Genomic DNA, 27,139 nt, shown 5'->3' with positions numbered 1-27,139 from the left:
TATTGGCTGATGTAGTGCCTGTTGGTAAATGCCTCATTGTGATGCATTTCAGAGCTCATAGTAGATGGAAAAAAAAATGATAAAAGTTTTTATTTATCAATTTTTATTTATCATTTTTTTATCAAAAAATATTTCAAAATATATCAAAATATATATCAAAATATATATCAAAAATATATATCAAAATATATCAAAATATATATTATTATATATATTTTATATATATTATATTATATATTATATATCAAAATATATATCAAAATATATATCAAAATATATATCAAATATATATCAAAAAATTTAAAAAAAAAATTAAAAAAATAAAGCATTGCAAATTTTTTTTTAAATTGACACAGTAAGGTTTAAAAAAAAAAAAGAAAAAAAAAAAAGAGGGAGGCAGAGTTCTCTCAGGAATATAGCACTAGAGACAATTACCTAAGCTCTGTTTCCATCTTTGCCACTCATTTGCAAAGTAATGCAAGTTGGCAAGTAATTCAGATCTCTGTGCAGTGCTTTCTCCAAAATTGTAACAACGCTAATTTTGAGTATAAACATACTTTTCCAATATCTTCTAAAGAAAGAAGCAAAATATATTTCTAGCTATAAGTAGACAGGAAGTTATGTATTTTAAAAGGATGAACATTAGACTTTAATTAGGAAATGACAAAAATAGATGGGTTTGTATTATAGAAGAGAAAACGCATTTTAAATATTACAACAACCTTTTGAGAGGAAATAAAAGGTCCATGACACTAAAAGGGACTGCAGAATCTAACTAATAGAGTCAGAGTCACTGCAGACAAGATAATGTATTCTTCCACATGAGCATAAGAATAATTCCTTTGATGCTGTCACTTTGAAGAATGGAAGTATAGAGAAGCTACATGTGATTTTTTCCAAACTGAATGAATCTATAAAGAGTGAATGGCTCAAATCCTTTTCTATTGTAATTATTGGTAGCTTTCCCACTGCATTCAATAAGCACAGAATCAAACCCAAGAAGATCCTGAGATTAGGCAGATTCATAAGGTTGATTTCCAGCATGTTTTCTGATTTATTTAGGCATGTTTCTCTGATATTACCACTTTCTATGTAGAACTGAAATTTCATTTTAGTCTACAAAAAAAACAACTATGTCTATTTTGTCAGTGTAAGCATTTTTTTCCCTATTATTTCTCCAGTAACAAAAGCTAAATTTAATTTGGTTGGTAATAAAAGTGTGACACAATAAACCTTACCAATTTGCAAAACTATGGCAACAACCGCATGATAAAATTCCTGTGTCCTGGGAGTGGGAATGTCATAACGTACTTAGAATAAGTTTGCTGCCATAGTACAAGACTGTGAGGTGTCTTACTGTCACATAAGCTTGCACGACTCCAGAGAGAGCTATGACTGGAAATCCAGGCACTGTACTGAAGATACAATACATATCATAACAAATACAGCAAGACCATTTACCCACAAATGTAATATCCAACATATTTTGCCTCAAAGGCTGACATGCTGCTAGCTATGCTAAAGTTTTGAGACTATGCCAAAGGGAACATCTTCCATTCCCTATCCCCAAATGAGGGCAAGAAACTTCCTGGGAATATGATAATGTTCACAAATGGGTAAAATAAATATAGGAATTTAATATACAGACAAACAGCTTTTAAACCATCTTTAAGGTTGTGGCTGTGTGTGGGCTTGAACAGTGATTTTCCAGTGAAAAGGGCTATTCTGCTTTTCTCCCTGTTTTCACAAATATTTTTGCAAGGTTAATCTTCATCTGTACCGAAATTCACTGCACAATTGCAAAACATGAACAGTGATACAAAGGAGGAGTAGGGGAGGACAGATAGGCTATCTGATGAAGTGGGACTGTCCCCTTGGACAACAGAAGCATCTTTGTGCAAGATATTTGTAAATGTTTTATATTTTTTTCCTTTTCATGAATTCACAAATTCATTAATAATGCAGCAAACTCTTCTCAAGTTACACGTTAAGAAATACTCCAGTAAGCTTACTGTCACACAAGAGTGCAGCATCGTCTCTGAAAGATTATGTGCATTTACCTCCCTCCTCCTGTACTTTCCAAAAAGTCATTCATTAACAGAACTATGTGAGGGATGATGCCTGAGTAAGCATCAATCCAGCCTGCTTTTGATCAGATCAAAATTCACATTATCATTTGAAACAATGAAAAATGTGCAGATAAAACATGACACACAAACTCTGCCAGATCATTTTCTTTTTCAATGCTGCTTTATACATGGAACTTACTGAAAATTTTCTCCTTTTCTATCCCCTTCTCTCCATTTTCTATCAGCCAATACCAACGAAGTGAAAGTAAATGTATTGCAGTTATTTCTACATCTCTATAAACATACAGTACATCCAATTTCCTTCCTTACAGAAAAAAAAAAAAAAAAAAAAAAAGTATTTCAGCAAGGCTGGAAAGCTCTGAGACAAAGAAATTTTGAGTTTACAATCTGTATCACCCATTTAAAATTGTTTTTAAATTAAGTGATTCTTCCTGTACACTTCATTTCAGAGTGAATATCTTTCAGTTTCAGTTTTACGCTGTTCTCGATTGGGAAATTTTGAGCCTATAGTATATGTTATGCCTAAAAAAAATAAATATATCTAATTCTTCCTCTACTCAATTTTAATCAATTTCCTAGCTTATCAGGAGAAGCTACCAGATACTAACTTACTTTAAGTATGAAAGATTTAAATATGAATTTTGAAATACAACCTCCTGAGCATGAGTTTACCAAGCCTTTCTAGTTTGTTGTATAAAGTTTTATTGAGTTCTATTAGTTTCCTGTCCCTTTGTAACCAAAATGGCAGCTTGCACCCTCAAAACTACTAGAAATTATAAAATAGTAAAGTGGTGACTGCAGACTGCATGGAACTCAACTCCGTAGCCAACTCAAGTTCTAAATTATCTGTTTCTAACAAACCAGTCTGGTACCACTTCCCTCCTTAGGAACAAGCAAACACACTCACTTGATTTCAAGCACTTCCAAGTTATCTGCATCTTTCTGACACATTTAATTATTACTACTTTGATGTTGCTGAACACACTCCCACAGTTTACAATTCCACTTTCTATTCTTCCTCAGAAAGCAAAAACTACCTGTACAGCCAGTAACACTCCAAAGCCAGCATCTTGAGCATCTGTCTCTGTGTTTCTTCTTCACTGCAGAAGAGCTAGATTACTGTTACAGATTTCTAAAAATCAGTATAAAAGGGAATAAACAAGGCCTCACAAACCTTAATCTCACACTTAAGAGCACAGATTTTTGAAATCAGTTAAATTCCAGATATATGCTCCCCAAACTTATCTTATCTGTCTAAATTCCCTGCTGGCAGCCTTGATGTCTCCTCTGGGCCAAATCTTTCTGGGGACTGACTGCCAAGCCTTTCTCTGCTGAGAATGTACCAGGTCTTATGACTTGGATATAGACATGGATTTTGCCTCATTAAATTACCAGATGACCGCTGGGAGGACCTGGTAACAAAGGCAGTTACATGTTTAATTGTATGGCAACATATCTTTCTCTTCTTATTAGTAGATAGTAGTTTAACAAGGTGTATTTAGATCTGCTCAGCCTTATTTATGAAATCATGTCAGGAAAGGAGTTTATTCACTCTGAGATGTTTCATCATACCTTAGATATTTTTCTAAGATGTTACAGCCCAGAGTAGTCATCCTTTCTGTCAGAATCGCTATATTTAAGTAGCATTAACAGACTCAGCCTTCTTGAGCAGAACGTGAATTATGTTAGCAGCCTAGTTCTTTTCAAAGGGTTGAATCTCTGCAGACTCTTTTGGGAAATGTATTTTTCTGACTCTCTCCATTTGCTCCCACAGCAGACTAGGTAACTCCTTCAAAATTGCTCTGTGTTGCATAATACAAGCCTTCTTAATAATATTTTATTGTATCATGCAGGGATCACGCAAACTGTGTGTTAAGGAAATGAACAGTGGCATGGCAAAAAAGCAGGCCTGGCTTACAAAGAACAAAAGAAAAGCCTTTTATGCAGCAGTGGCAGCTGACAGCTTCAGAGATGGAGTCAAAAGTCTCCTTCAAGTAAGCTTTTTGTTTACAGAACACAGAGAAGAGTGCTACATCAAAGCATCCCTTTATAGAAAGCATTTCTGTTTACTTGTTAAGAAGTCCTGTGTATGTATGGAAAATGTTATAAACAGAGAGGGCATTCTGGGGGTACATGTATTTATATTACAGGTTATTTCATAAACAGATCTAGTTCTGGGCTATGGAATTATGAGACAAGGCAGGCTGATTCTTTCCTAAATGAACAAGATACTTCCTAAAAACAAAAACAGAGGCCTTTACAGGGCATCATATGAATGTCTGTGCAGCTGACACTTGATACATTTCAAATCAATTCTATTGCTTGGTATTATGCAGCATAATAAGTTGCTAAGATTTTTATTTTTTTTTGCATTTATTGAAAACAAAGTGTAATAAACATACATTTTTTGCAGAGAAGGCCATCTAAAATAGTGGGCAATATTTTTCTATTACCCTAAGAATAAAGCAGACTCTTTCCAAAAGTCCATTTTTAAATGGCCTTAACAACAGGGGCACTTTTTATGTTTCCAATTTCTCTCTCTCACCTGTATTTAAACACAAAAGTACTGAGACAAAATGCAGAAAAAATTTGTTCTATCAAAACTTGACATGGTTACTTCACCTTTGGTTTAAGCATTGTCTCAGAAGGAGATCCTTCTAATATTTTTGAGAACAATCATAGTCTAAAGATCTCTTCATTACTACCTAAACCACAAATAATTCCCAGCACACCAGAATAACCATATAATCACTGTAATAACCTAAGAACAAATGTATTGGTTTGCCAAGCACTTATTCATTTGAATATAAACAGTGCAAATCTAACAGTGTTACCCCAAAGCCAACCAAAAAAAACCAAAACACACACGCACACAGACAACCAATAACAACAAAGAAAGAAACAACAACAAAAAAACATACCAAGATTTCAACAGTTTTTTGTTGAGGTAAAAGGTTCCCAATACTCCGAGTATTCAGATTTCTATAAGAATTAAGTTAGCTTAAACTAGAACTGATAGCCCTTACTTTTCCATGTTTTCACATCCAGTTCCAGTTTTGGAGGCAAAGCAATATATTGACAATCCATTTGTTCTTCCTGTTTATAAACTGTAATTTTATCTACAGAGCATGCTTAGCTGCTTCTGGATAAATAACCTTTCGGAATGAATACAGAAGAAACAGAATAGAACAGCAACAGTTTCTAAGCTCAAGGCAAAAAAAAAATATATTCTTAAGAGGATATGCCTTCTCTACATATCTGAGGTGTTTAAAAAGACTTCAGACCCAGTTAATCTATTGGGTATTCCAAATCTGATAAAAGCTTTGTGTTATTGTCTTAGAATGAGCATACAAACAGTGCTTGAACTCTCTTTTGATTACAAGTTTTTGAACCATTTTAATGAGAGCATGTCAGAAGAGATATAAATGAATACTTTAGCAAATTTAGAAAAATTACATTTCTGTCATCTAAAAATCATTTATAGTTGGAGTGATTTAGAGCTAATCTTTTTGCATGGGTAGGAGCATGAAGGACATTCATGAAATGCAATCTAGTCATACGCGTGTCCAGAACATTATTACTTCATTTATCTTTCACCATTACTTCTCATTTACAGTAAGAGCATGTGTGTGTGTATTCTCAAGCAGTGTTTTAATATTGATAGGCGTCAGGCTTGGGTAGAATGAAACCAAATACCTTGGTGATTGGATTTAAGAAGGACTGGAGAAATGCTGCTGCCTCGCAAGTTGAAAACTATGTGGGTGTTATACAGTAAGTCACAGTTCAGCATCACCTTTTTCACTCCCTCTAGTCTAGATTAATATGGCATTTCCATACAACAGTTGGACCAGATGATCTTGGAGGTCTTTTACAACCTTAATGATTCTATACAGAACTTAACATGCAGAAAAATGTAAGAATAAACCTAGAGATCTGGGTTCACATATGCTATCTCTGTAACACTCCATGGCTTCACTCACCTTGCAAGATCTGCTTAGAAAACGTCTGGCACAGTTGGAGATTATGTGGCTTGACAATGCTACATAAAGAAGCTGCACTGTTGTCAGCAGTGCTTTTGCAGAACTATATGTTCTCTTTTTTTTTTTTTTTTTTTTTTTTTTTTTTGTAGGCAGGAGCTCAGAGAAAAACAACCCTAATGTACACACTTAGGGAATAAGAGAACATCATGGAATTCTTCTTTTAAGCCTAGGAGACAGAGGAAAAGCCTTGCTTCAAATCTCTTGTGTGCCGAAGGCTCAGCAGCTCTGTGGATTGGGATTTAGCCAGAAACAGTCATTTAGAAACAGGCTTCTCAGATTCTTGCTCAAAACTCACCTGCAAACCCACAGCAAGTCAAAGAAATACAAAACCCACCCCAGCTTTGTTATTTCCTCAGAGAAGGAAGAAAAAAATAGCTCATGGCAACCTAGCTCCTAAAAAGTGTTGTGTGAAGTTCTGTGTGCAGTTCTGGGCACCACAGTACAAAAAGTACATTAAACCGTTGGAGAGTGTCCAGAGGAGGGCGACGAAGATAGTGAAGGGCCTAGAGGGGAAGACATACGAGGAGCAGCTGAGGTCACTGGGCCTGTTCAGCCTGGAGAAGAGGAGGCTGAGGGGAGACCTCATTGCAGTCTACAACTTCCTCGCAAGGGGGAGGGGAGGGACAGGTGACCTATTCTCCTTAATCACCAGTGATAGGACCTGCGGGAACGGTGTCAAGCTGAGGCAGGGGAAGTTTAGGCTGGACATCAGGAAGAGGTTATTCACCAAGAGGGTGGTTGCACACTGGAACAGGCTCCCCAGTGAAGTAGCCACTGCACCAAGCCTGTCTGAATTTAAGAAGCGATGGGACTGTGCACTTAGTTACATGGTCTAAACTTCTGGGTAGACCTGTGCGGTGACAGGAGTTGGGCTTGATGATCCTTATGGGTTCCTTCCAACTCGGTATATTCTAGGATTCTGTGAAACACCTGTTATATTAGGAATAGCCTATCTGTTCCCATACCCTTTTTTCCCCCTCCCCTCAAACGAAGGAAAAAAATTAGAACTGTACTTGATTCTTGTGCAATACCTTCTGCAATTTTACCCAGAATAGCCCAGCACATGGCAGTAATACCTCCACTGAGCACTAACACTTTTACGCATCAGCTCAAGGCAGCTTTCCTCAATGACATGCACGATATGAAATGATATATGTTCTTTTTTTATTTTATTTTTCAGTGATGCCTTTGATTTTGAGCTTGGCATGATTATCGTCAGAATTAGCCAAGGATTTGATATAACTCAGGTCCTCCAGGTTCAAGGTATGTGGTGACTCAGTAGTCAAATTATACTTCACAGCTATGGTAGTTACATGCTCAGCACAGGGAAGATTCAGACCAATACTCTTAGCATCACCATCTGGTTTTGGAAATAGTTCCTACACCTGTAATTTCTACAGTTCCTCATTGCTTCTGCAGTTTCAATACTTCCCAAAATCCTTGCTGAAGCAGATGTCCACTGGTAGTTACAGGAGGTCAACCCTCACATGCTAATGAATTCTGCACAACAGGGAACTGAACTCCCAAAGCACTCGTAGCACAGGCACAGGCTAAAGCTGTAAAATCATGCATGGAGCAACCAGTTGCTCCAGCACGGTTCCTTCCAGCTCTCAGCACATCTTCCTCACTCTGCCTACCTGAGATCTCTGGGGCTGATGGTAATCAGGAAGCTGTGCTTTCAGTATCACCTCTGTAGGACGCTGTGGCCCAGAAAGCCGCAAAAATCTCAAAACTGCACGAAATATCAATTCTCCTTTTCACCTTTTTGTTCATTCTTCCTTAGATTAGCAGCAGCAGTTGCAAAAGGACTTTCAAGAGCTATGTTTAACGGTGGCCTTTGTTTTCCCTTTCCTCTTTAGGGCACCAGAGTTCTACTGGTTCCTCATGTAACTTGGGGAGGGAATGGCTCCATATAAACACCCTATTAGAACAATTCTCCAGGTTTTCAATACGATAACTTTTCCATTTCCTGTAAGCTTGTTCACTTGAGCAGACAGATCCAACCTAAACCCGGAAATTACTCCCAGTGTCCCATGTAGACCTCACCAGAGAAAGCTTTTGTGATACAAATTAGATAAAATCTGTAGACAAGGAAGGTATATGTACACAGGAAAAGAAGAATGGTGGTGACTCTTTGCTGCCGCCTGCTGTAAATCTGCCTCCAGCTTCTCCCCACAGCATTTTAGAGACCCGCTGACAGACTGTGCTCAGGACTGAAAGAACACCCAGAAAGAACATAAGTACCTTAACTCAGCTAATTAAAACAAAAAAAATATTTCTCCACTAAAGAGGATGGATTCTAGGGATGAGGCAGCCTCCAAAAGCAAATCACCTACGAATTAAAAGGCACCAGAGACACCTTTAAAAACAAACAAACAAACAAACAAAAAAAAACAGTAGACAAATATTCACCCAGGAGAATCTCTGGTAGTCTGATGTGCATGGAGAGCTACAGTGCAACATGACAAGAACTTAAAATACTAAAAATAGATTTATGCTTCCCCAGACCTGTAGATACCTCCAGTAGAACTGCCCGCCTCTGCATACTGAGAGTCAGAAAATGACTGCTCAGAAGATAGAGGCATTAGAACACCAGTGAAATTTCAGCAACTACCAACTTTGCATTCTTACAAACCAAGTTTTAAGACACTAGGAATGAGAAAGAATTAGAAACAGTAGAGCAAATAAAATAAAACCCCTCTCATATGCAGAAATGTTTTGAAGCAGATGCAGTCTCCAAAATGGAGGAAAAAAAAAAAAAAAAAAAAAAAAAAAAGGTTGTATTCTGGTATTCTGTTCTATTTGCTATGGAAGTCTGTTTAAGAGAGAAACTGAAATTCTACTTCTGAATAACCATTAAGTTGGTGGTTATCATCACCTCTAATAACCAGAAGCACAAGGTTGTCATGGATTCTAAAGTAAAAGAAATGGCATTCATTTACACTGGCAATTGAGAGTGCCAAAAGTGCTTATGATATCCAGCTGGTGAGGTTTTGTTTGTTTTAAAAAAACTTTATTAAATAAATTTACCTCACTCTACATAAATAGAAGTCTTTCTTTTGAAAAAAAGCTTTCAGCAGGTAAATGCCTGTATCACCATAAAATTAGTGCCTCATCATAATATATACCACAATAACATATTGTACTTTTTCCTCAATATTGCTAAGGTGGAATTGTTCTTTTTTATTATTGAATTTACAAAATTGTTTAGCTAAATCTGAATTTTTCTGCTAAATTGAAAAACAAAAAACAAAAAACAAACATCAGACATACTTCAGCTTAGAAACTGATCACATATTCAGTAACCTTTCATATTTCTGAGAATCTCAAGTCCAAATTGATGTAGTCTTGCTCTCAGAGCAGAGGCCCAAGAGCTTGAACTCTTTACACCAGCTTTCTTACTTTAAGAAAACAGCTTTCCTGATCTGTTTTTGAATTCTTAAGAATGAAAACAACCCACAAACATAACTAAATGTATAGTATCTTATGTAACCATAAAATACAGTAATACTGAATTTGATCTTGAAAAGGAAGTCTGAGAATGGTTAACTAGCACTTTAATATTCACTGCTGTGATAAGCATGGGCACCCTAAATTAGGGCTTCTAGAGGTGAATTCAGCCTCCTCCTCCCTATTGGTTTTCGAGGAGAAAGTATTTAAAGACTTTTTCTCCCAGCAGCTTTACATTGTGTACTAAGAACCACAACAGCAATTACAACATCGCTGTTACTTCAATAAGTGTTTTTATTTGAAATAGAAAATGATGTGTTACCAGTTCGCCTACTTTTTCTCAAATACAGAGGAATTAGAGAAGCTGGAGCAGGAGAGGTTGGCACTGGAAGCTACCATTAAAGAAAATGACTTTGAAGAAGAAAAAAGTGGGATCTGTGGATTCTTCAGAAAAGCCAGAAAGCTCAGTATCTCAAAGCATGAAACAAAAAAGGGTAAGTTCTGAAATGAGAACTTCTTCCTGACCCTTCAGTTCATTACACTCTCACCAATATGCAAGCTGGACTTTGGCTGTAAGGCCAAAGCTCCTGAGCCACACAGAGTCTCTTGGAACAAGGCCTGCCCCGCGCAAACAGGCCTTGGTGGCCATAGAAAAATAGCATCAATGTTTGAGGAACACAGAAAAAGTCTTATTTTTAAAGGACATTTTCAGTTTTTAAACAGAGGTGTTTTCTTCCTCCTCTAAAGTAATTACGAGCAATATTCAGGGAAGAAGCAATCTTGCTTTATTCAACATTCACATAGGCACATACACGCAAGCACCCAGTATCCAGATGGAAAATAGGTAAAAACAGTACCACTGCTCTATATTCTAAACATCATTTTGTAAAAAGGCACAAATGAAGGTGGTACAAGTATTGAAAGTACATATACATGTACAGCATGCAGTGAAATAACTAATTAACACATAACTTAAATGTAGAGGTGTTAAAATCAAAATTACATTTCAGATACAGTAAAATGACACAGAACTAGAGAAAAAAAATTAAAGGTCTGATATTGCAATTGCCAGGCTGTGATGATAATGACCCACCTGAAGCCACGCTTGTATGCGGACAACTATTTTCAGAATTTTCACCTGCAGAGCTTATTACATCTGTCTGTGCATGCAACTCCCACAGGTATCACGAAGACCTACAGACAGAAAACACAAAATGAAATTATTCTTTACTTGCAGGCTTTAGTAAAACATATATATAAAAAATAAATTAAAAAAAAAATGCACCTCCCTGCTTCAAATACCCTTTTCAATTTTATTCAGAAAAGAATAAAAAATACGTTTATATACTTTGGGTCTCAATATAATATAGATTATGTTAATAAACATTCCTATGTCTCCATTTTGCTTATTCTTTCATACTCCCCAGAGCTGTTGCATCTTCCTGCATAGATGCTAGAAATGTAAAGGAAAGCCAATAGCTGCTTGGGAACAGTTGCATCCAGACTCTAGAAATACAGGAAAATAGAACAAAGCATTTTCAGAACCTGACAGATCAGAGTAAAAGCTCTAAAGAAGCCTGTCTGCTGCATTTATAATACTGCTCTGACACTGTCTTTTTTGAATCATTGAAGCAGTAATAAAGCCACAGGCTTCAAAAGATGGAATGAGAGATACTGTTAGTGCATAGACAAGACTGTACCTTTTAAAAGCAGTCAAGCAAACAGCAAGAAGCAAAGTTTATTTTCAATTAACAATGACCCTCTCAAGCATAGGGAAGTTGCCATATATGCTTATGTTTTCTGCCTTCCAGTCTTAGCCTCACTTGTGTTCTTGCTGTGCCCAGTTAGCTCTTTGTCCTTCTTTACTGTTCATTTTATGATGATCTGTATTTTACAACAGCAAGATGAGCCTGTAAACAATGCAAACACAAGATAATAACCATTTATTTCTAAAATCTATCAAATATTTCCTAATTGCTTTTGAAGATCCTGGTGAAGTCTAGGGTAGTTAACAAGATCCAGAGAACAAAACCAGATAATCCTTTTGAAGATGTTACAGTCTAGTGAACACAGTATTTATTACACAAGCTTTGTTTCCTCTGTGTACTGGTCAACTAAGAGTCCATAGCATGTATGCTCTACATTTTTGTAGATTTATATAATTTAGAGCAGAAACAAGTCAACCTCTGTACCTTCGTGTCCTTACTGAAAAGTATATCAAAAATAACGAACTTCAAACAAATATTTACATGTTTGCTAAATTTTTAACAAGACAGTCTAATGAAAGAAAGCAAATCCATGTGACAGCAAACAGGTATTTCTCTAGTTCCTCATCTTGATTCAGGCAACAAAATACCATCACCTGTTTCGGGGGGATATGTTCTTGTTGCTTATAAGGATATCAGCCAGTTTTGCTTATATAAATAAGTTTAAACAAATATACAAGTGTTCACAGATTTAAGATACCAGTTTAATGCCTTTAACATCTGATGGTTTCATATAAACATGCTAGGTTATGGAAATAATCCATTGTTTCTGAATGTTATATGGATAAATTCCAACATATCATTTGTTCCTAAGTAAAGGGCAAACTTATAGTAAGGATAGGCACAATTTCACTAATCTTTTTAATCCTTTATTTTGTACAAAGGAATTGAAATAGAACTACAGTGACCCGGGGGGGGGGGGGGGGGGGGGGGGGGGGATCCTGAAGCTTTTTCTCCATTTGGCTCCCTACAGCTACATGTTGCTTAACTTGTCAGAAATCTTTCCACATTTTCTTTCTCATTTCAGAGAGCACCATTAACACAATACAGTCAATGCATATGGGTGAATTCAATCAGAAGCTGCTAGAAGCCAGCACTCAATTTAAAAAGAAGCAAGGAAAAGGTACAATTGACATTTGGTGGCTGTTCGATGATGGAGGTAAGGAATTCAAGTGAGAACCGCAGGGAGAGATTTCTGTGTTACCAAACAAAAACATACTCGGGAACTTGTACAAAACTGTTTTACGATTACATAGATAAGTTCATTTTAAAATAGTTTAAACAGATGGAAAAGTATGTCCAATATTGCCTATATTAAGCATGGCAGTTCTCCCACACAATGCACTAATATGATTTTCCTGCAATTTTATATGTTCTTCCAGGTCTAACAATCCTAATTCCTTACATTCTAACTATCAGGAAGAAGTGGAAAAATTGCAAATTAAGGATCTTCACTGGAGGAAAAGCCAATAGAATTGAAGAAGAAAAACTAGTGTAAATATATCTATTTTGCCTCACTGCTTAAGGATTTTGATAAATATAATATATATGCAGCAGAAAGCTGGGAATTAGCCAGCAAAACTTTTTGTTTAAAAAACTGTCAGCAGTACCAAAACAAGTACTTTCTATAAAGGTGTTGAGCTTATGGCATAGCACTCAGGGCTTGGTGTAAATGGTGATGGTGTGAGGAAACTCACATCCAGATATTTTTCCCATTAACAGTTCATATTGCCTTCTCTGAGAAGGACACTGCACTTTGTAATGAGAATATCATTAGTTTTATGGGATTTACATAAGATCGTCTAGTTAATGCTATGTGAAATTACACATGAAGCTCCTCATATGCAAATACCATAGGCAGCCCATTTGAATGTGATTAGCCATAGCAAAAGTTAAGGAAGGTAAAGACCGTATTAATCAACTTTAAGACCAACTTAATTTGACTTAGCTCTTTTTAAAAGTCTAGATTTCATAATCATTTGCTTTCAAGCAAATGAAAGAAACTAATACACTCCTATTACCAGCCTCACTGTATACAGGACCTTTCCTTCCGAGGCACTTTACACACTAGAAGTACTGCCATTTCATCAGCAGGTGAAGCAGGCAATTTGGGCTGGAAATTTGCAACAGATGCTACTTCTTAAAAAGCAGTAGCACTATGTAGTGAGCTAGTAACACATCCATTCAAAACTCCATCAGAAAGCAGTCAGGATAGATGCAAGAACAGGAGTTAGAAGCCTGCCAGCACCACTAGGATTACGACGCCATGCCTTACAAAGACAGCTGCCACAGGGACACTGCTAAGATTTTCCCTTCACATAAAGGAAACTTTATGAAGGAGGCTCTCTCCTCACCGCTGGGGTACTGTCAGCAGTAAGAACTGCCCTGAAGTCGACACACTTAAGTAGAACAGGTGCACAAGTGTTTGTGTAAACTGCTCATACCACTGGCTAAAAGCAGCCTTTCAGCTGATTGCGGCCTGTGAGGGAGAGCTCTGCCCCCTGTCAGGAGCCTGCTGGAGCTCAGCTGTTTGGGAGCACAGCGGGTGCCTGGTCCAGGCCTTGCACACAAGGCACCAAGCTCCACCAAGAGTGGAAATAGGTTTTGACATCAAACAGGATTTGTGGAAATATGACAGACATACATAGAGGTAGCTCAACACCTGTGCACACCACTGGTGCTACAAAAGCCAGAGTGAACATGGCGGTCGGTATAACTGACGACTTGGTTTCAAGAAAAGAATGTGTGTATACATTCCTACATAAACATCAGCTGTCCTCAGCAGCATAATCCACCCATCACACTCAGAAACCTCAGACAGATGCACCAGAGGCAGGCTGGCTCTGTTCTCTAGGAAGATCTAACACAATGATGTCCAAGTACAGTTTCATACATTGTACTTCTCAGTTCAGAAAGAAAACTAATCTGGACTTTTTCTAATGTGTAATTCCCCAAATATTAAAACCTTCCCACAGAAGTTGAGACTTGGTTATTTTTGGTGTTCAAAAGATTTGTGTAAGCAGTATGTTCTTCTTACATAGGAAAATCACAAGTATATTCTGAGGTCATAGGCAAGTATGGTTTTCTATCATGGTTTACTCCTAGGAACTTTTTCAAATTCCAAAGCTTGCATACCAGAAAAGGGGTGGAGGAGGTGGGGTGGGGGTGGGGGGGGAATAAAATAAAATAAAAGATTAAATTCCCAACTGTACTTCAACCAAAGACAAAACTGACTTAACTTCTTAACTGTCCCTCTGTAATCTCAGCACAAACACACAGAGCTGTAAACTATTCCTCCTGCCAACTGGTGCAGAAGAGCACTGTATTTCCTTTTATGAAAATATTTAAAGAAAACATATGAGTAGATCAATATAAATGCATACATTACGTATTGCACATCAACCTTCTGGACCAAATTTTCACCAATACATGTACAACCCATGTTGTATGTATTCCATGCATTTTTCCAAAACAAACAACCTTCCCCTCTGTCCACTACTTGTTTCCATTTTTTATTTATTTTTTTATTTTCATAGATCACCAGTTAAATGAATTATACTGCAGCAATCACATCAATCCAGTTCTGTAATTGGAAACTGAAATATTAAAGCATTTAAAGTACTTTGCCATATAGTTAAAGACAACGAGACAAATGCATTTGATATCTTAACTCATTATGAGTGCTCTTTGATGCAAAGCACTCAGAAATATAGTGATAAAATGTTCTCTTTTGTTTTCAGGATGGCTTCACTTCTAAGCAAATTCAGAATAAAATTCGCTGACATTAATATCATTTGTGATATCAATATGAAACCCAACAAAGAGAGGTAAGAAACATTACCAAAATCCATTACTTAGCAGCAGGCCTTTATCATGAGCTTGTTTCTTTTATGCTGAGCATTTAACAAAAAAGCTCCACAAAGAATAAATGTCGCTTTATTGCAATCATTTCCTAAGAACCTACAGGAGGAAAAAGAAGAACCTTTTAACAATCACAATCCAAAATGTCAAAACCATAGGCAGCCTTTTTCTTTATGTTGCAATTATAAGATAATTTTAATAAAGCCTAACCAGACACCGTACTTAAGAACTTAAGAGACACTAAATTTAACAAGCATTTGATAATGTATTTCCATATCTATTAGTTTGCAATATACTTCACCGTATCTTTCAGTCAGCCACAGTTCTCTTGTACACCTCTCTGCCAACTCACTCTACTGGGTTTTATCATGCATTTATGAACTTAGTATCTTTCTGGCCAAGCATAAGCATACTTCTTTGCCCACAGGTACAATACTGTAACACACCTCCATCACTCAAGTATAATAAATACATGTATAATGTACTGAAACGCATATTTAAAAAAATTAACTTATCTACAGACTTCATTTTCTCAGACAAGGGTTAGGAAGTTGGTAAGACGGCACTCAGGAAGCTCCACCTCCAACTATTAGGTCCAGTTGTTTTCAGTTCCATGCCACTATTAAACTTTTTGTGCTCCACAGCAAGTTAAAACATAAAAATCTGACCTTAACATTTTCCTCCTGTTTAGGCTTGCATTGACACTTTATATAGTGGTATCTTCCATATACATGTTACAGGAGGTACTTAGTTCAGAACCTGTTGTAGACAAGTCCAGATGGAGGGTGAACACACTCTCTTTTGCTAAGGGGAACTCCGCTTACTCATGTTAGCTATGGATTTCCTTTTCCACGTATTGGAGGTCAACCAAAATCTTCAAGAGTCCCTGCCTTATGAAACATCTCTCTATTGAAACACCCTATTTCTTCTGCTATATGTAGACAGAAGTATATAGTACCTTCCTCAGGGAACAGCTGAATCCTAGTTCAATTCACAATATTGCTCTTGGTATTAGGGATTGAAGCATTCTCACTTTGCTATGCTCCCTTCTATCCCACCCCTTACTCAATAGCCCACAGAGACTTCATAGTCAAAGGGCTCATCTTCACCATGCAGAGCCTTTCCACTGAGTTGAGATGAACCTCAGGTTAGTCTGTTAATCCTTCTAGGCCCCATTTCTCCCTACACACATAACTGCAAAAACAGTACTAGATTCACCAGTGTTTCTACAACAGACTGGAATTTTTTACTTGGGGGGTACAATTGAAGAACATAAAAATATTATTACTAGATACCTACAAATTGCTGAAGTCACTTACTAGTACCCTCTTGATCCCTCAAGTTAATATGGTTTTAATTATATAAAGAACTGTGCAGAATATTTTTCCCCAGTACTAAGCAGTGATTTTACAGAAATAAAAACTATCAATAGGAATTTGAATCTGGTGTTAACATAAAATTCAAATACATTTGCTGCAACAGCACTATCTGAACAGAGTAAGTGAATACAGTGCAGGATGCTTTCTAGATCACAGCATCTCTCCCCCAGCTGATATCCCAATTATTTCACTAATAATGAAAAGGATTATCACTTTTTTACATACTGAAACAGACACTAAGGATGTTGACGAGCTCGCTGGGAACTCAGCCATGGCGACATTAAACGCTGCATTGCCTTTAAGCCAGCTCTTGACCTCCTGGCCATATTGAAAAGTCCAACCTGTGCCCAGGCTCCCATTTCACTTATTTCTAGGCCTGTCTGCATAAAGGGGAAAACACACTCGCATTAACACAAATAGAAACGCACTTGCATTAACATAAAGTACACTCCTTGAGATCTCTGTGGGACGATAGAACTACCCAATAAAGGGACAAGCAGGGAAGCATGGCAGGATAAGCTTCTCCAGATGATGACAGTCACAAGCTTCAAGAAACAAACTGAAAGAGAGAAAAACCGTGGAAAAGATGGGAAATGATCACAAATCTAATCTCCATTCAGCAAAAATCCACAGTGTTTCCCTCAGCCCCTTGCTACAGGTGATTTATAAAGCCTGTTTTTTTATTTCATGAAAGCTGTAACAGAAAACTTGTACCAGTCAGGTGATTTCTCAAGTTAATGGTAAAACAACGTGAATAAAAGCTTGTTATTTATGAGGAGACCCATATTCATTATTAATGTCAGTAACCAGTATATTGCGGTTTGGAGTTACAGCACAACTCCTTTTAGTATTTTTGCTATAGCCAGGAAAATGCAACAAATTCTCTGCAACCACAACAGGCCAAATGCAGTGTTTTCATCATCCTATCCTCAAATAATCTTTTAGTTATCCTCAAATAGCCTCAACATATTGATCTGGTATAAATAAAACTTGGGGCACAATGCCGTACAGAACAGTTAAAGATTTTGCATGTTTTTCAGCTACAGTTATAGTCAGTGGGGTCTACCATACACAGTGTCTACAAGTAAGTAAGTTCATATCCTGCAGCAAGACATCCTTTGCAATTCCTGTTTCAGTTGGAAATTCTTTGAAGAGATGATTGAACCGTATCGCCTCCATGAAAGCTGCAAAGATATAACAACTGCTGAGAAATTAAAGCAAGAGACTCCGTGGAAAATTACAGATGCTGAGCTGGAAGCATTCAAAGAGAAGGTAAAGCCTTCACTACCTTTTTACATTTGTACCTATTCTTACACTGAAGACCAGATGCTTGAAGTTATTAGTAAGAAAATGTGAAATACCAGATATGGAATTACAAACATAACATGTACAAACCTGTATTTGATATTTATAATTTTCATTTGTGTTATAAATACTGCGGGTGTGTTATGATTACATTATTCAGCACTGTGTAAGACCTTGGTATGCTTTACAAAGTATTTTCCAGGCTAAGCTCTGCCTACATTCAAAGCCAGCCAGATGAAAGCCACGTCTAAGCCAGAAGCCAGAGAACTGTGCTAAGCCCAAGCTAATAAGATCTGCTGAGGTTTATTAAGGGGTTCCACTGTTAAGTGCCTGAATCTCTTAAGAACAGTTCCAAACATTCACCACTTTGGCAAATTTAGAGGTGAATCCAGTCCTTACAGCTAGCTGCTGAAATTTGTGCAAAAGGCAAAATTTAGCATGGATTCTTACTTCAGTGGCAGAGCTGTCTAAACCTGCCTACGACATAGGAACTCTCCCCCAGTTTGAAACTATTTTAAGGCTGATGCTGACTGATCCACTAGGTAAATTAGAGACTGGGATGCTCTTGAATATTGTTGGAATGTATCTTTTTAGCAGTGAACTGACAGGCTTCATCTGCCCAGTGCTAACAGATCACCTAGAACTGTTGCATTCTTAAGACACAAGTTCTGCTGCAACTCTCAGGGAATGAATCCAGCAATCTTCTTTACAGTTCCTGTTGGATTAACCTGAGCGCATTTGGAGTTTAGTTGTCTCCACTTTATGATGCTGGTAACTTCCTCAGTGAAGCAAGGACTGTGAGTATGAGATCAGAGATGCCAAGGGTCACAGCTGGACGTATTAACATAAGCTGAAATCAATGGCGATTTAAGATAACACACTATACTGCCGACTGCAGCAGCTGGGAAGCAGACTGACTGCTCACTGTATTACCCTTTTCATAGATTTGATAGCCAGCATAAAATGATGGTAGTCAGCTGCAGGCAGAAAACTTTTAAAACACTCTCAGAATAAATCATCAAAACCTGAGTCAGTCCTTAATCTCCATAAAAAAGACAACAGAAATATACTCCCAAATATACACACTTGTGTACACAAACAATGAGGATACAAGAGGAGGAAAAATACATATATACACATACACAATGGTTAAGCTTGGTCTCATCTAGGTCCGTAACTAAAGAACCAAAAAAACCCCACCTCTATGTTTAAAGCAGTCAGCAATATGAAAGTGCCAAGTCTCTGTAAAATAACAGCAACAAAATGTTTAGCTTGCACACCTGGAAAGACATGCCTCTTATCTTAATCAGTAAGACAGTTCTGGAAATTTTATGGAGGACATTAGAACACATTTAAAATTCAAGAGAAAAAAGCCTGGCAGCACCACAGATAAAGGGTGATGTTACAGGATGACTCTGGTGAGATAACTTTCTAAATTACGAGTACTCTTAGTTACATAACACAGGTAAAACAACAGTGAAATTTCCATAGAGAAAGAAAATTTAAGGTCTGAATGGAGAAAAAAAAAATAAATTACCTTTTACCTTCTCTACTGAAATAGAAAGGTTATTTTATGACACCACTGAAGATACATCTGTCTCCCATGCTGCAATGTCCCTGCTCTACCCTCTTATTCTCTATGACTTTTGTTATGTGTTAAAAAGTTTGAGAACCTGACCAAAGTAAGGTTGGCTGAATCTCAAAATAATAGCCATTTATGCAATGCAAAAACCATCCATACAAATACACAACACATAAAGCAGTTAACAGTCTTACTCTAGAGCCCTGGTCTTTTGGAGAAGAAAATAATTTTTATAGGGTGGCAAGGTCATCGTTTACATGCTGATGTTTAGCCTTACTGGCATGGCAGCTCAACGCTGCAAAAATAGATGAATTAATGTATTAACCATCAGCAAACAATATCACAAGTCTTTTCACAGCTCCAAAACAGCTATGCTACATAGCCAAACCAATACCTAAAAACTATGCCTGATCTGGCTATGGTACTGTGCCAGTACAAGAACAATCTCAACCCCCAGGAAACCATAAACAGATGTGAAGAAGTCTGGCCCCTGGGCATCAATACCAACCAAGAAACCCATCCTAGACAGCCTTGTATTTTGCCATCTCTGTCACTTTGGATCACAGAACACACTTGGCTTCCAGTGCTGCCAACGCAGAAAATCTTTTGGGCAATAGGTAGGACTGCAGACCATTGACCTAACGATCTTTTTATTTCTCCCATGTTTTGGTTTAAACAGAGTTACCGCCAAGTCCGTTTGAATGAACTCTTACAAGAACATTCGAGGGCAGCTAACCTCATTGTCCTGTGAGTTGCGTGGGTTTGGTTTTAACTTAGAAAATAATATTATGTGCATAGAGATTGTAGACTAGAGCAACAGAAACACTTGTGCTAACTCATTGAGGGCAAAAATAGCCTTTTAAAGTACATTTTAAAGGACTTAAATCTGCACTGATGATTCTCTGGGACTACACTAAATATGAATCTCTCCTCATATTTCTTCATAGCTTAAAGCAAAGCTGTACTCATGAATGTGTCAAAAACATAATCTTCACATCCCACTCTACACATTGAATGCTACACCTGCTTACCCACCTGCACAAAGTACCTGTTTTCCTTTCTTCCCCCCTTCCATCCCAAGATATTAAGAACTCAAAGTTGTAGAAAGAACTCTTTTGATTTGCACATAATCAATGGAGATCATTTGCCAAGATCTACTTGAAACTACACGAAACTGAATAAGGATGATTAACTGCATAAAGGATAATGTCACCAATAAAAACAAAAAAAAGTCATTTTTAGATCAACTTCTAGATAGAATCATTTTTTTTTTCATAAAGATACTCAAAAAATCACTTAGTATTTATGATGCACAGATAAAGCTCTTTAGCCCCATTAATTCAGTCTCCAAAATAGGGGTGAATGTGTAATGTTTAAATTGACTCATATGTCAAAACTCACATCTCACAATAGCTACACATCAGGAAATAAACTGATGGACTGCAAAAATGTGCATGTAATGTATTTTTATCCTTTAAAAAAAATCATTGTTGATGAAAATACTTCTTTATCTATTCAAGGTAAAGATATTCACAAGCAGTTCATGCTCACAACAAATAGTCATGTTAATGGCATTAACTAGGTGACAAAGAATTTGCAAGATTAAGACTTGATGGTAGCTTTGTACTTTATAAGATTAAAACAATCATATAGTCTAATTATGAACATTCAGAGTGGCATATGAACAGCTGAAGTTTTCTACTTAATATTTTGTGTGATGCATGTTCTCAGGTCTCCTCTTTTTCTTAATAATGTTATTTTTACTTTTCTGTCTATCTGAACAGGAGTCTCCCAGTGGCAAGAAAAGGAGTGGTGTCTGATTACCTGTATATGGCTTGGCTAGAAATTCTCTCAAAGAACCTTCCTCCAACTTTAATGGTCAGGGGCAACCACAAAAATGTACTGACTTTCTATTCTTAGAAAGACTTCAGTGCCTAGAACATCCCATGCTTGATTTCAACCCCACAATTTTAATGGCAGTGCTTTATTAAAGACACACTTATTTAATACAGATCTAAAACTTCACTTATTGACAGAAAAATTATCAGAATTCAAAGCAACATAGTGGAGAGTTGGACAAGAAAATGCAAATGGTCCCTAGTGGTGTCACACTCCTGTGCAGGCAAAAGCAGGAAAATCCACCTGTATAACACGAGACAGCAAATATTTTGAGAATACAATGAAGAAACTCCACTAATTTTATTTATACGGTAGCTAAAATGCTTGTGATATTCATCCTTGAGAGCCAAACTTATCAGCTAAGTGTAAAAAGTATTAAATCTATAAATGAATACTTTTAAATTGCACTGTCATAATTGCTACTAAACACAGAGGAGGATTAAAATCAAATGCATCAATGTGGGAGAGAAAAAAAAAAAACAACTGTACAGTACCCATGAGGTCAACAGAACAGAAACAACAGAATTCCTGTGATGCTGTTTAATTATATTACATTAAAATTAAAACCTATGCCTACAACAGATTCTTTTACCTAAATTGTAATGCTTATTCAAATGCTTTTAGTTAACTTGCAAACAAAAAAGATACATAGAGATGGATTCTGTATGGCAAGAGCTGATAATGAATTTTCAAGCTTTGACCTGGAATGGACCTGTATGATTTCAATAATTAAAGATGGTAAGTAAATTTCACAAAGAAATTAGTCAAAGACTAAATATTCTGACAATTTTTGCTATGACTGTTATGAGTTAATATAATTTGAGATTATACTTTGGAATGTAATATACAGTGATTCATGTAAGTGATTAGAAAGCAAATGATTAGCTGAGTTGAATGCCTTATTTTTTATTTATATAAATTTATGTTATTTTTTAGACTTTCTAAATAATACTTGTTATACATTAAGTTGAAATAAAGGAAATCCATTAAGCTATGCTGTTTTTCTATTTTCAATTCTGCAACATTATAGTACTTTATCATTTCAGCTGTCAATAAAAGCAGTTTCTCTGTTTAACGGGGAAAGCTATATCCTATGTCTAAGCATTATTTAAATTAAAGACCACTGAGGAGCACAGCTAATTTAATTACTGCTGTCCTGCAACTTCTTTGGATAGACTATGAGAAATCTAAGCCCCAGGAAAGTCGGTGGACCCTGATTTTCATTAAATGCTTATCTCAAAGCAGGCCTCAGATTCCATCTTTGCTTGAATTATGAGAATGTAACTTGTGGAAGATCTAGCACTCTATCTCCAAAAATGTCAAATATTTGATATTCATATTTTTCAAGTTCAGCAGAAGCAATTCAGCAGAACGTGGTAATGTAGCCCAATAATCCATGGTTTATTTTCTCCAGCTATTAAAGGCAGATATGAAATATTGGTATTCTCTCTTAACACTCCTTCTTACACATTTACAATGAGGCTGAAAGATCACTTTGCAGTTTAACTGCATGACACAGATGTATGAGTTTCCTAGATATGACAGACTTCCCCCACAACTCTGAGCAAACCAAACCTCAAATTCTGTACCTGCAAAACATGGAAATTATTCTGATCCTTCACAGTGAGGTGAACAACAATAAAGGAGTTTGTTACATGCTGTCAAGTCCTTCCGCCTTGGTAGAATTGCGGCAGCCACCACCCTTTCCCCTTACCGCAGACAACAAACAATATATCAAAATATATACATATTATATCAACATGTACAAAACAAAATATCATAAAGATATTATCTTTGTGAGGTACCCAAGCAGTCAATAGAAAGAGAAAGAGCCTCTGGGTAAGCTCTAATTAGGCCTTCTGTAAGTGTGTTTTGTATCACAAGATATGGAAGGACTAGGGGCAATTATGCATCTGCATTAAGACCTTCAGTTTTGTACATGAGTGAAGATAGTTTCCTAAATATTTTCAACTCCGGTAAATTCTCAGTCCACAGGGAACATTGCCCCAAACTGATATTAGGGAACTAAGCAGATCGAAAAAGAAAGAGCATGATATGCATTAGTAATGGCACTTTCAATACCACTCCTGCTTTTTTCACAGACATCACTGCAGGCATCGCAACAGTGAATCCCCAAGAATTAAATTTCTAAATGAACAGCCATACAAAAAGTAAGCACTAACATACACATCAATGGAAAACTCCTTGCTCAGACTACAGAGATTAAATAATTAGCACAACAGTGCTATGGGATTTATAACCAGCAACATAAACTCTACACATAACTATCTGAAGTGCTTTTTTCACAAATCCACAAGTAATTTCAACATAACAGTTTCCAAAGAGCTTCTTCTTCACCACAACTTTAATGCATCTGCACGACTAATTTGGAGAGCGTGCTAATTGTAAACTCTTGAATTGCAACTTCAGTTGCAAAATTTTATTAGTCCACCTACCTCCTTTCCCACTCTGTAAAAGACACTTCCTTTTTTACATATATTATGCATAAAACAACTGCTGAATTTTAATCACCATGTTAGGAACTGAATTCTAATTACACATTTGACATCTCTAGAAAAAAACATGGCTCTAAAGCTGTCTAACACTTTTTGAGCATATATCACACCATGGGTTTAAATAGGCTAGGGTTGATTTGATCAGACATGACAAAAGCAAGCATAGATAAGTTGACCAAAGATGTACAAATGAGAAAATAACCACTCTTTGAAGAAGTAAATAATATTTTGAGAATTCTACAATGGCCTCAGCCTACCACAGTTCATACAGCTACGCTTAAGGCCTAAGGGCCTGTTAAAAGGATCCACTACTGCTTGTCTCATCAGTGAATCTCACCTTTTCCTCCTCATATTAGTGGAGCTCAAACAGGTATCACAGAAGGCATTGTATTGTAGTTCTTTAAATCTCTTTACAACCACTTGCAAATTGCCCATCCTGATCGTACACCCATAAGGCAGGATGCTCAGTAACTGTAACCCCTGTCTAGTGTTCCAGATCAACATTCTTCCAACAGGACTTTGACTAGATTTTCAGTCCCCAACAGAGTTTAGTTTGTTGTTTTTTTAACCCAACAGTGCAAGTAGAAGACCGTAACCAAAAATTCATTGTATTCTGAAGACAATACTGCACCTGGTCAAGCCACATTGGGCAAAGAGCATGCCAGTGTCCTACTTCACACCCAAAAGGGTTCTCCATTTTCTCATCATGATCACAGTGCAAGGCCCCAGCCACCCACAGAGGTTTAAGACTGGGGTAACTTACTGAGCAATTTTCATTGCACCTTCAAAGTTCTACCAGAAGCCATCCTGGCAAGGCAAAATGATGGCTGTCCTTCATTCTCAGAAACCCTGGATGTCCCTCATCCTTTCCCTCTTTTTCTAAAATTCTGTATAGTATTTCAAGTTCTTCCTTCAGGCAAAAACAGTTTTGGCAACTGACTGGTAGTCTGCAAGTAACAGACATGGCAACAGATAGCATGAATTAACACTAAGTCCAAGATACGGTGTAAACAGCAACACCATTTTAGCTATTATGGACCCATTTAACCATATCTGTTTGTCACCTCCCCTCTGTCAGAGGTCCCCATCTCATCAGCAAAGCTGAGAGAACAGAGTTCAAGGAACCCTAAACCTCTTCAGCTCAAAGCTCAGCAGCATCCCTCTTGGTGCTGACCTCAACTGCTGTGAGAGCAGAAAACATTCTGTGCCGTTGCAACCCATGGCCAAACCCAATACATTTCAGCTTGCACGCTCTACAAATAATGACAATAACCCACAGCTATGCCATTGCTGGAATTTCATCAGAGGAAATTCAGTTTCAAGCAAAAATAAAGCACTAAAGTTGTTCCGTAACAGAGTAAAAAGCAATGACAAAATTCTACAGTCTCCACACAGTACAGCAAAACACAAGATCAAAAATAAAACTTAATTGCAAATAAACACCCCCACAGCAGCCTTTAAAATTACACATCTTAATCACTGTGAGAGAGACAGCTGTTCTAAGTCAGGCTGGGGTGGCAGCAGGGAAAGCTCTATTTTAAAGCCACATTTTTCTCCTAATAAAAACACTCATTCTATCACCAAAACTTCAGTGCAGAGAATTTTATGGATTAGCACCCCTAAAAGAAGCTCTGTATTTCTTTCTATGTACCAGCAGCTGCCACTCTTATTCTCAATTTAGCAAAAAGGCAGATAATTTCAGTTTATCTCACTATTATTTTTCAAAGCCAGCAGATATGCCTAATGGAGAACAGCAATAGTCAGCAGTCAAGAATGCAGAAACGTTGACCAAATAACTGCTTATCTCCAGAGCAAACAACACATTCCCAGCACCAAGGCAAACTTGCTGACACTTCTGTCTTTTCTAAAAACCTGACAGGGGGAAGTGTTGGTCAGCTGAGGCCTTTTTCCTTGATGACAAGATGTTTTGACGAGTTCTCTTACCTGCTATGCAGAGGCTTCCTGACTACCTTACATGTAGCATAGAACCAAACCCGCCTCACGGAGGAGCCAGGCCGCTCACAAAATCAGTCCTTTTCTGCACTACGATGCAGGATGCAATTGTAACCATTATGAAGTGCTGGCTGTATAAATAACCAGTTATGATCAGACATTAATGTGATGTAACTTCAAAAAAAAAATAAAATAAATCAACTCTCAATTTGTGAATGGGTTATATCAGAAGTCATTAACTATTACTTTTTTTCCTACACAGGTCTATGGTACTGTTATAACTGAAGATACAACTCAATCTGAATTTAGTAATATTTATAAAAGGCAAGTAAACAGCGCTGGGTGCAAGGGGAGTCTACGCTATACCAACACGCACACACGAACATCGAACTTTCTAAATACACAGAACATTGCTTTTACATATTCATAAGAAACCCGAGTATGCCTATGCATATGTACAATCGGAAAAGGTATCAACTGAAACATAAACATGGCAAAGTTTTCCGAATTCCGGCAGGTGTTTAACAAACAATCCTTTAAGTCTATTACTATTAATGTCCATGACTGGGGGAGCATAGCTGGAGTTGGGAATCCTGGTTGAAGTGCTCCCATACCTTCTGTGACTTTTTCATTGGTCACACATTTTTGCCCGGTGACAGCAAACACCCAGAATCTTCCATGTATAAGGGCTGGAGAACAAGCAACCCCAGACGGCATGGCGTCTCTTGAATCACCCTTCTTTGTTCCCTCTAAACTCTTTTACATTCCTGATGGCCTCATCGGTAAGTGTCTGATGTTATCACTAACCATGGGGCTTGCCGACCCCCATGGCCACACTCCCACATCTCCCCCTTCTTTATTAATATCAACCATCTTCTTGACGCAAATTATTACCCCATATATCTCAGTACATATGCATTCTCATTCAAATGGTGATTATTAAGACTAGAAGTGCCGGACAGAAACAACGAAACCCCAAATTGGGATGTTTTTCAAAACACTGTTTTTCAGAGTGCAACACGCAGCAATGGTTTCACTGCCACCTGCCTGCACTTCAGAACGTGACACAGCCAGGAGACACTTGCATACACGCTAATCTTTCAAAAAATGTCATTAGGAGAGGGTTTGGGACAAAATTTGGAGGAGCAGAGAGAACTCCTACAGCCCGCAGCGACGTGCGGAGAGAAAAATACATCCATCCGCGCGGGGAAGCACGAGTTGTGCAGCCGCAAGGCGGCAGGTTCCGATGTCAGCCTACGGGGGGAGTTCGCTTGGCTTGACGAGGAGGAGGAGGAGGA

The 27,139-nt window shown here is 37.4% G+C and overlaps 1 protein-coding gene and 1 long non-coding RNA gene across 4 annotated transcripts in view; one reads left to right on the top strand and one right to left on the bottom strand.

Moving 5' to 3' along the window:
- SLC12A1 (solute carrier family 12 member 1) overlaps positions 1-26,472 on the top strand; it is a 55,449-nt gene extending 28,977 nt beyond the window's left edge. For both annotated transcript variants that reach the window (XM_084532793.1, XM_084532792.1), the window contains 10 exons: positions 3,944-4,084; positions 5,755-5,861; positions 7,311-7,393; positions 9,931-10,074; positions 12,374-12,505; positions 12,729-12,840; positions 15,087-15,173; positions 17,723-17,858; positions 20,153-20,220; positions 21,258-26,472. In XM_084532793.1, the coding sequence (XP_084388919.1) occupies positions 3,944-4,084; positions 5,755-5,861; positions 7,311-7,393; positions 9,931-10,074; positions 12,374-12,505; positions 12,729-12,840; positions 15,087-15,173; positions 17,723-17,858; positions 20,153-20,220; positions 21,258-21,393 (1,146 nt within the window). In that variant the 3' untranslated portion in view covers positions 21,394-26,472. The remainder of the gene's footprint in view (positions 1-3,943; positions 4,085-5,754; positions 5,862-7,310; positions 7,394-9,930; positions 10,075-12,373; positions 12,506-12,728; positions 12,841-15,086; positions 15,174-17,722; positions 17,859-20,152; positions 20,221-21,257) is intronic.
- Positions 10,409-27,089, bottom strand: LOC311442995. 2 transcript variants are annotated; one of them, XR_014697022.1, is made up of 3 exons: positions 13,622-14,335; positions 11,281-11,490; positions 10,409-10,774 (listed from the first exon to the last, which is right to left on the bottom strand). It is a non-coding gene; the product is annotated as an uncharacterized lncRNA (long non-coding RNA). The 2 variants fall into 2 exon arrangements; XR_014697021.1 differs by lacking the exons at positions 10,409-10,774; positions 11,281-11,490; positions 13,622-14,335 and adding exons at positions 15,267-15,306; positions 17,015-17,145; positions 26,456-27,089.
- Positions 27,090-27,139: the final 50 nt, after the last annotated feature.

Source organism: Aythya ferina (genome assembly GCF_964211825.1).
Source record: "Aythya ferina genome assembly, chromosome: 11".
Lineage (NCBI taxonomy): Eukaryota > Metazoa > Chordata > Aves > Anseriformes > Anatidae > Aythya > Aythya ferina.
Note: the sequence above shows the minus strand (reverse complement) of the source record. Positions and strands in the feature narration are given on the sequence as shown.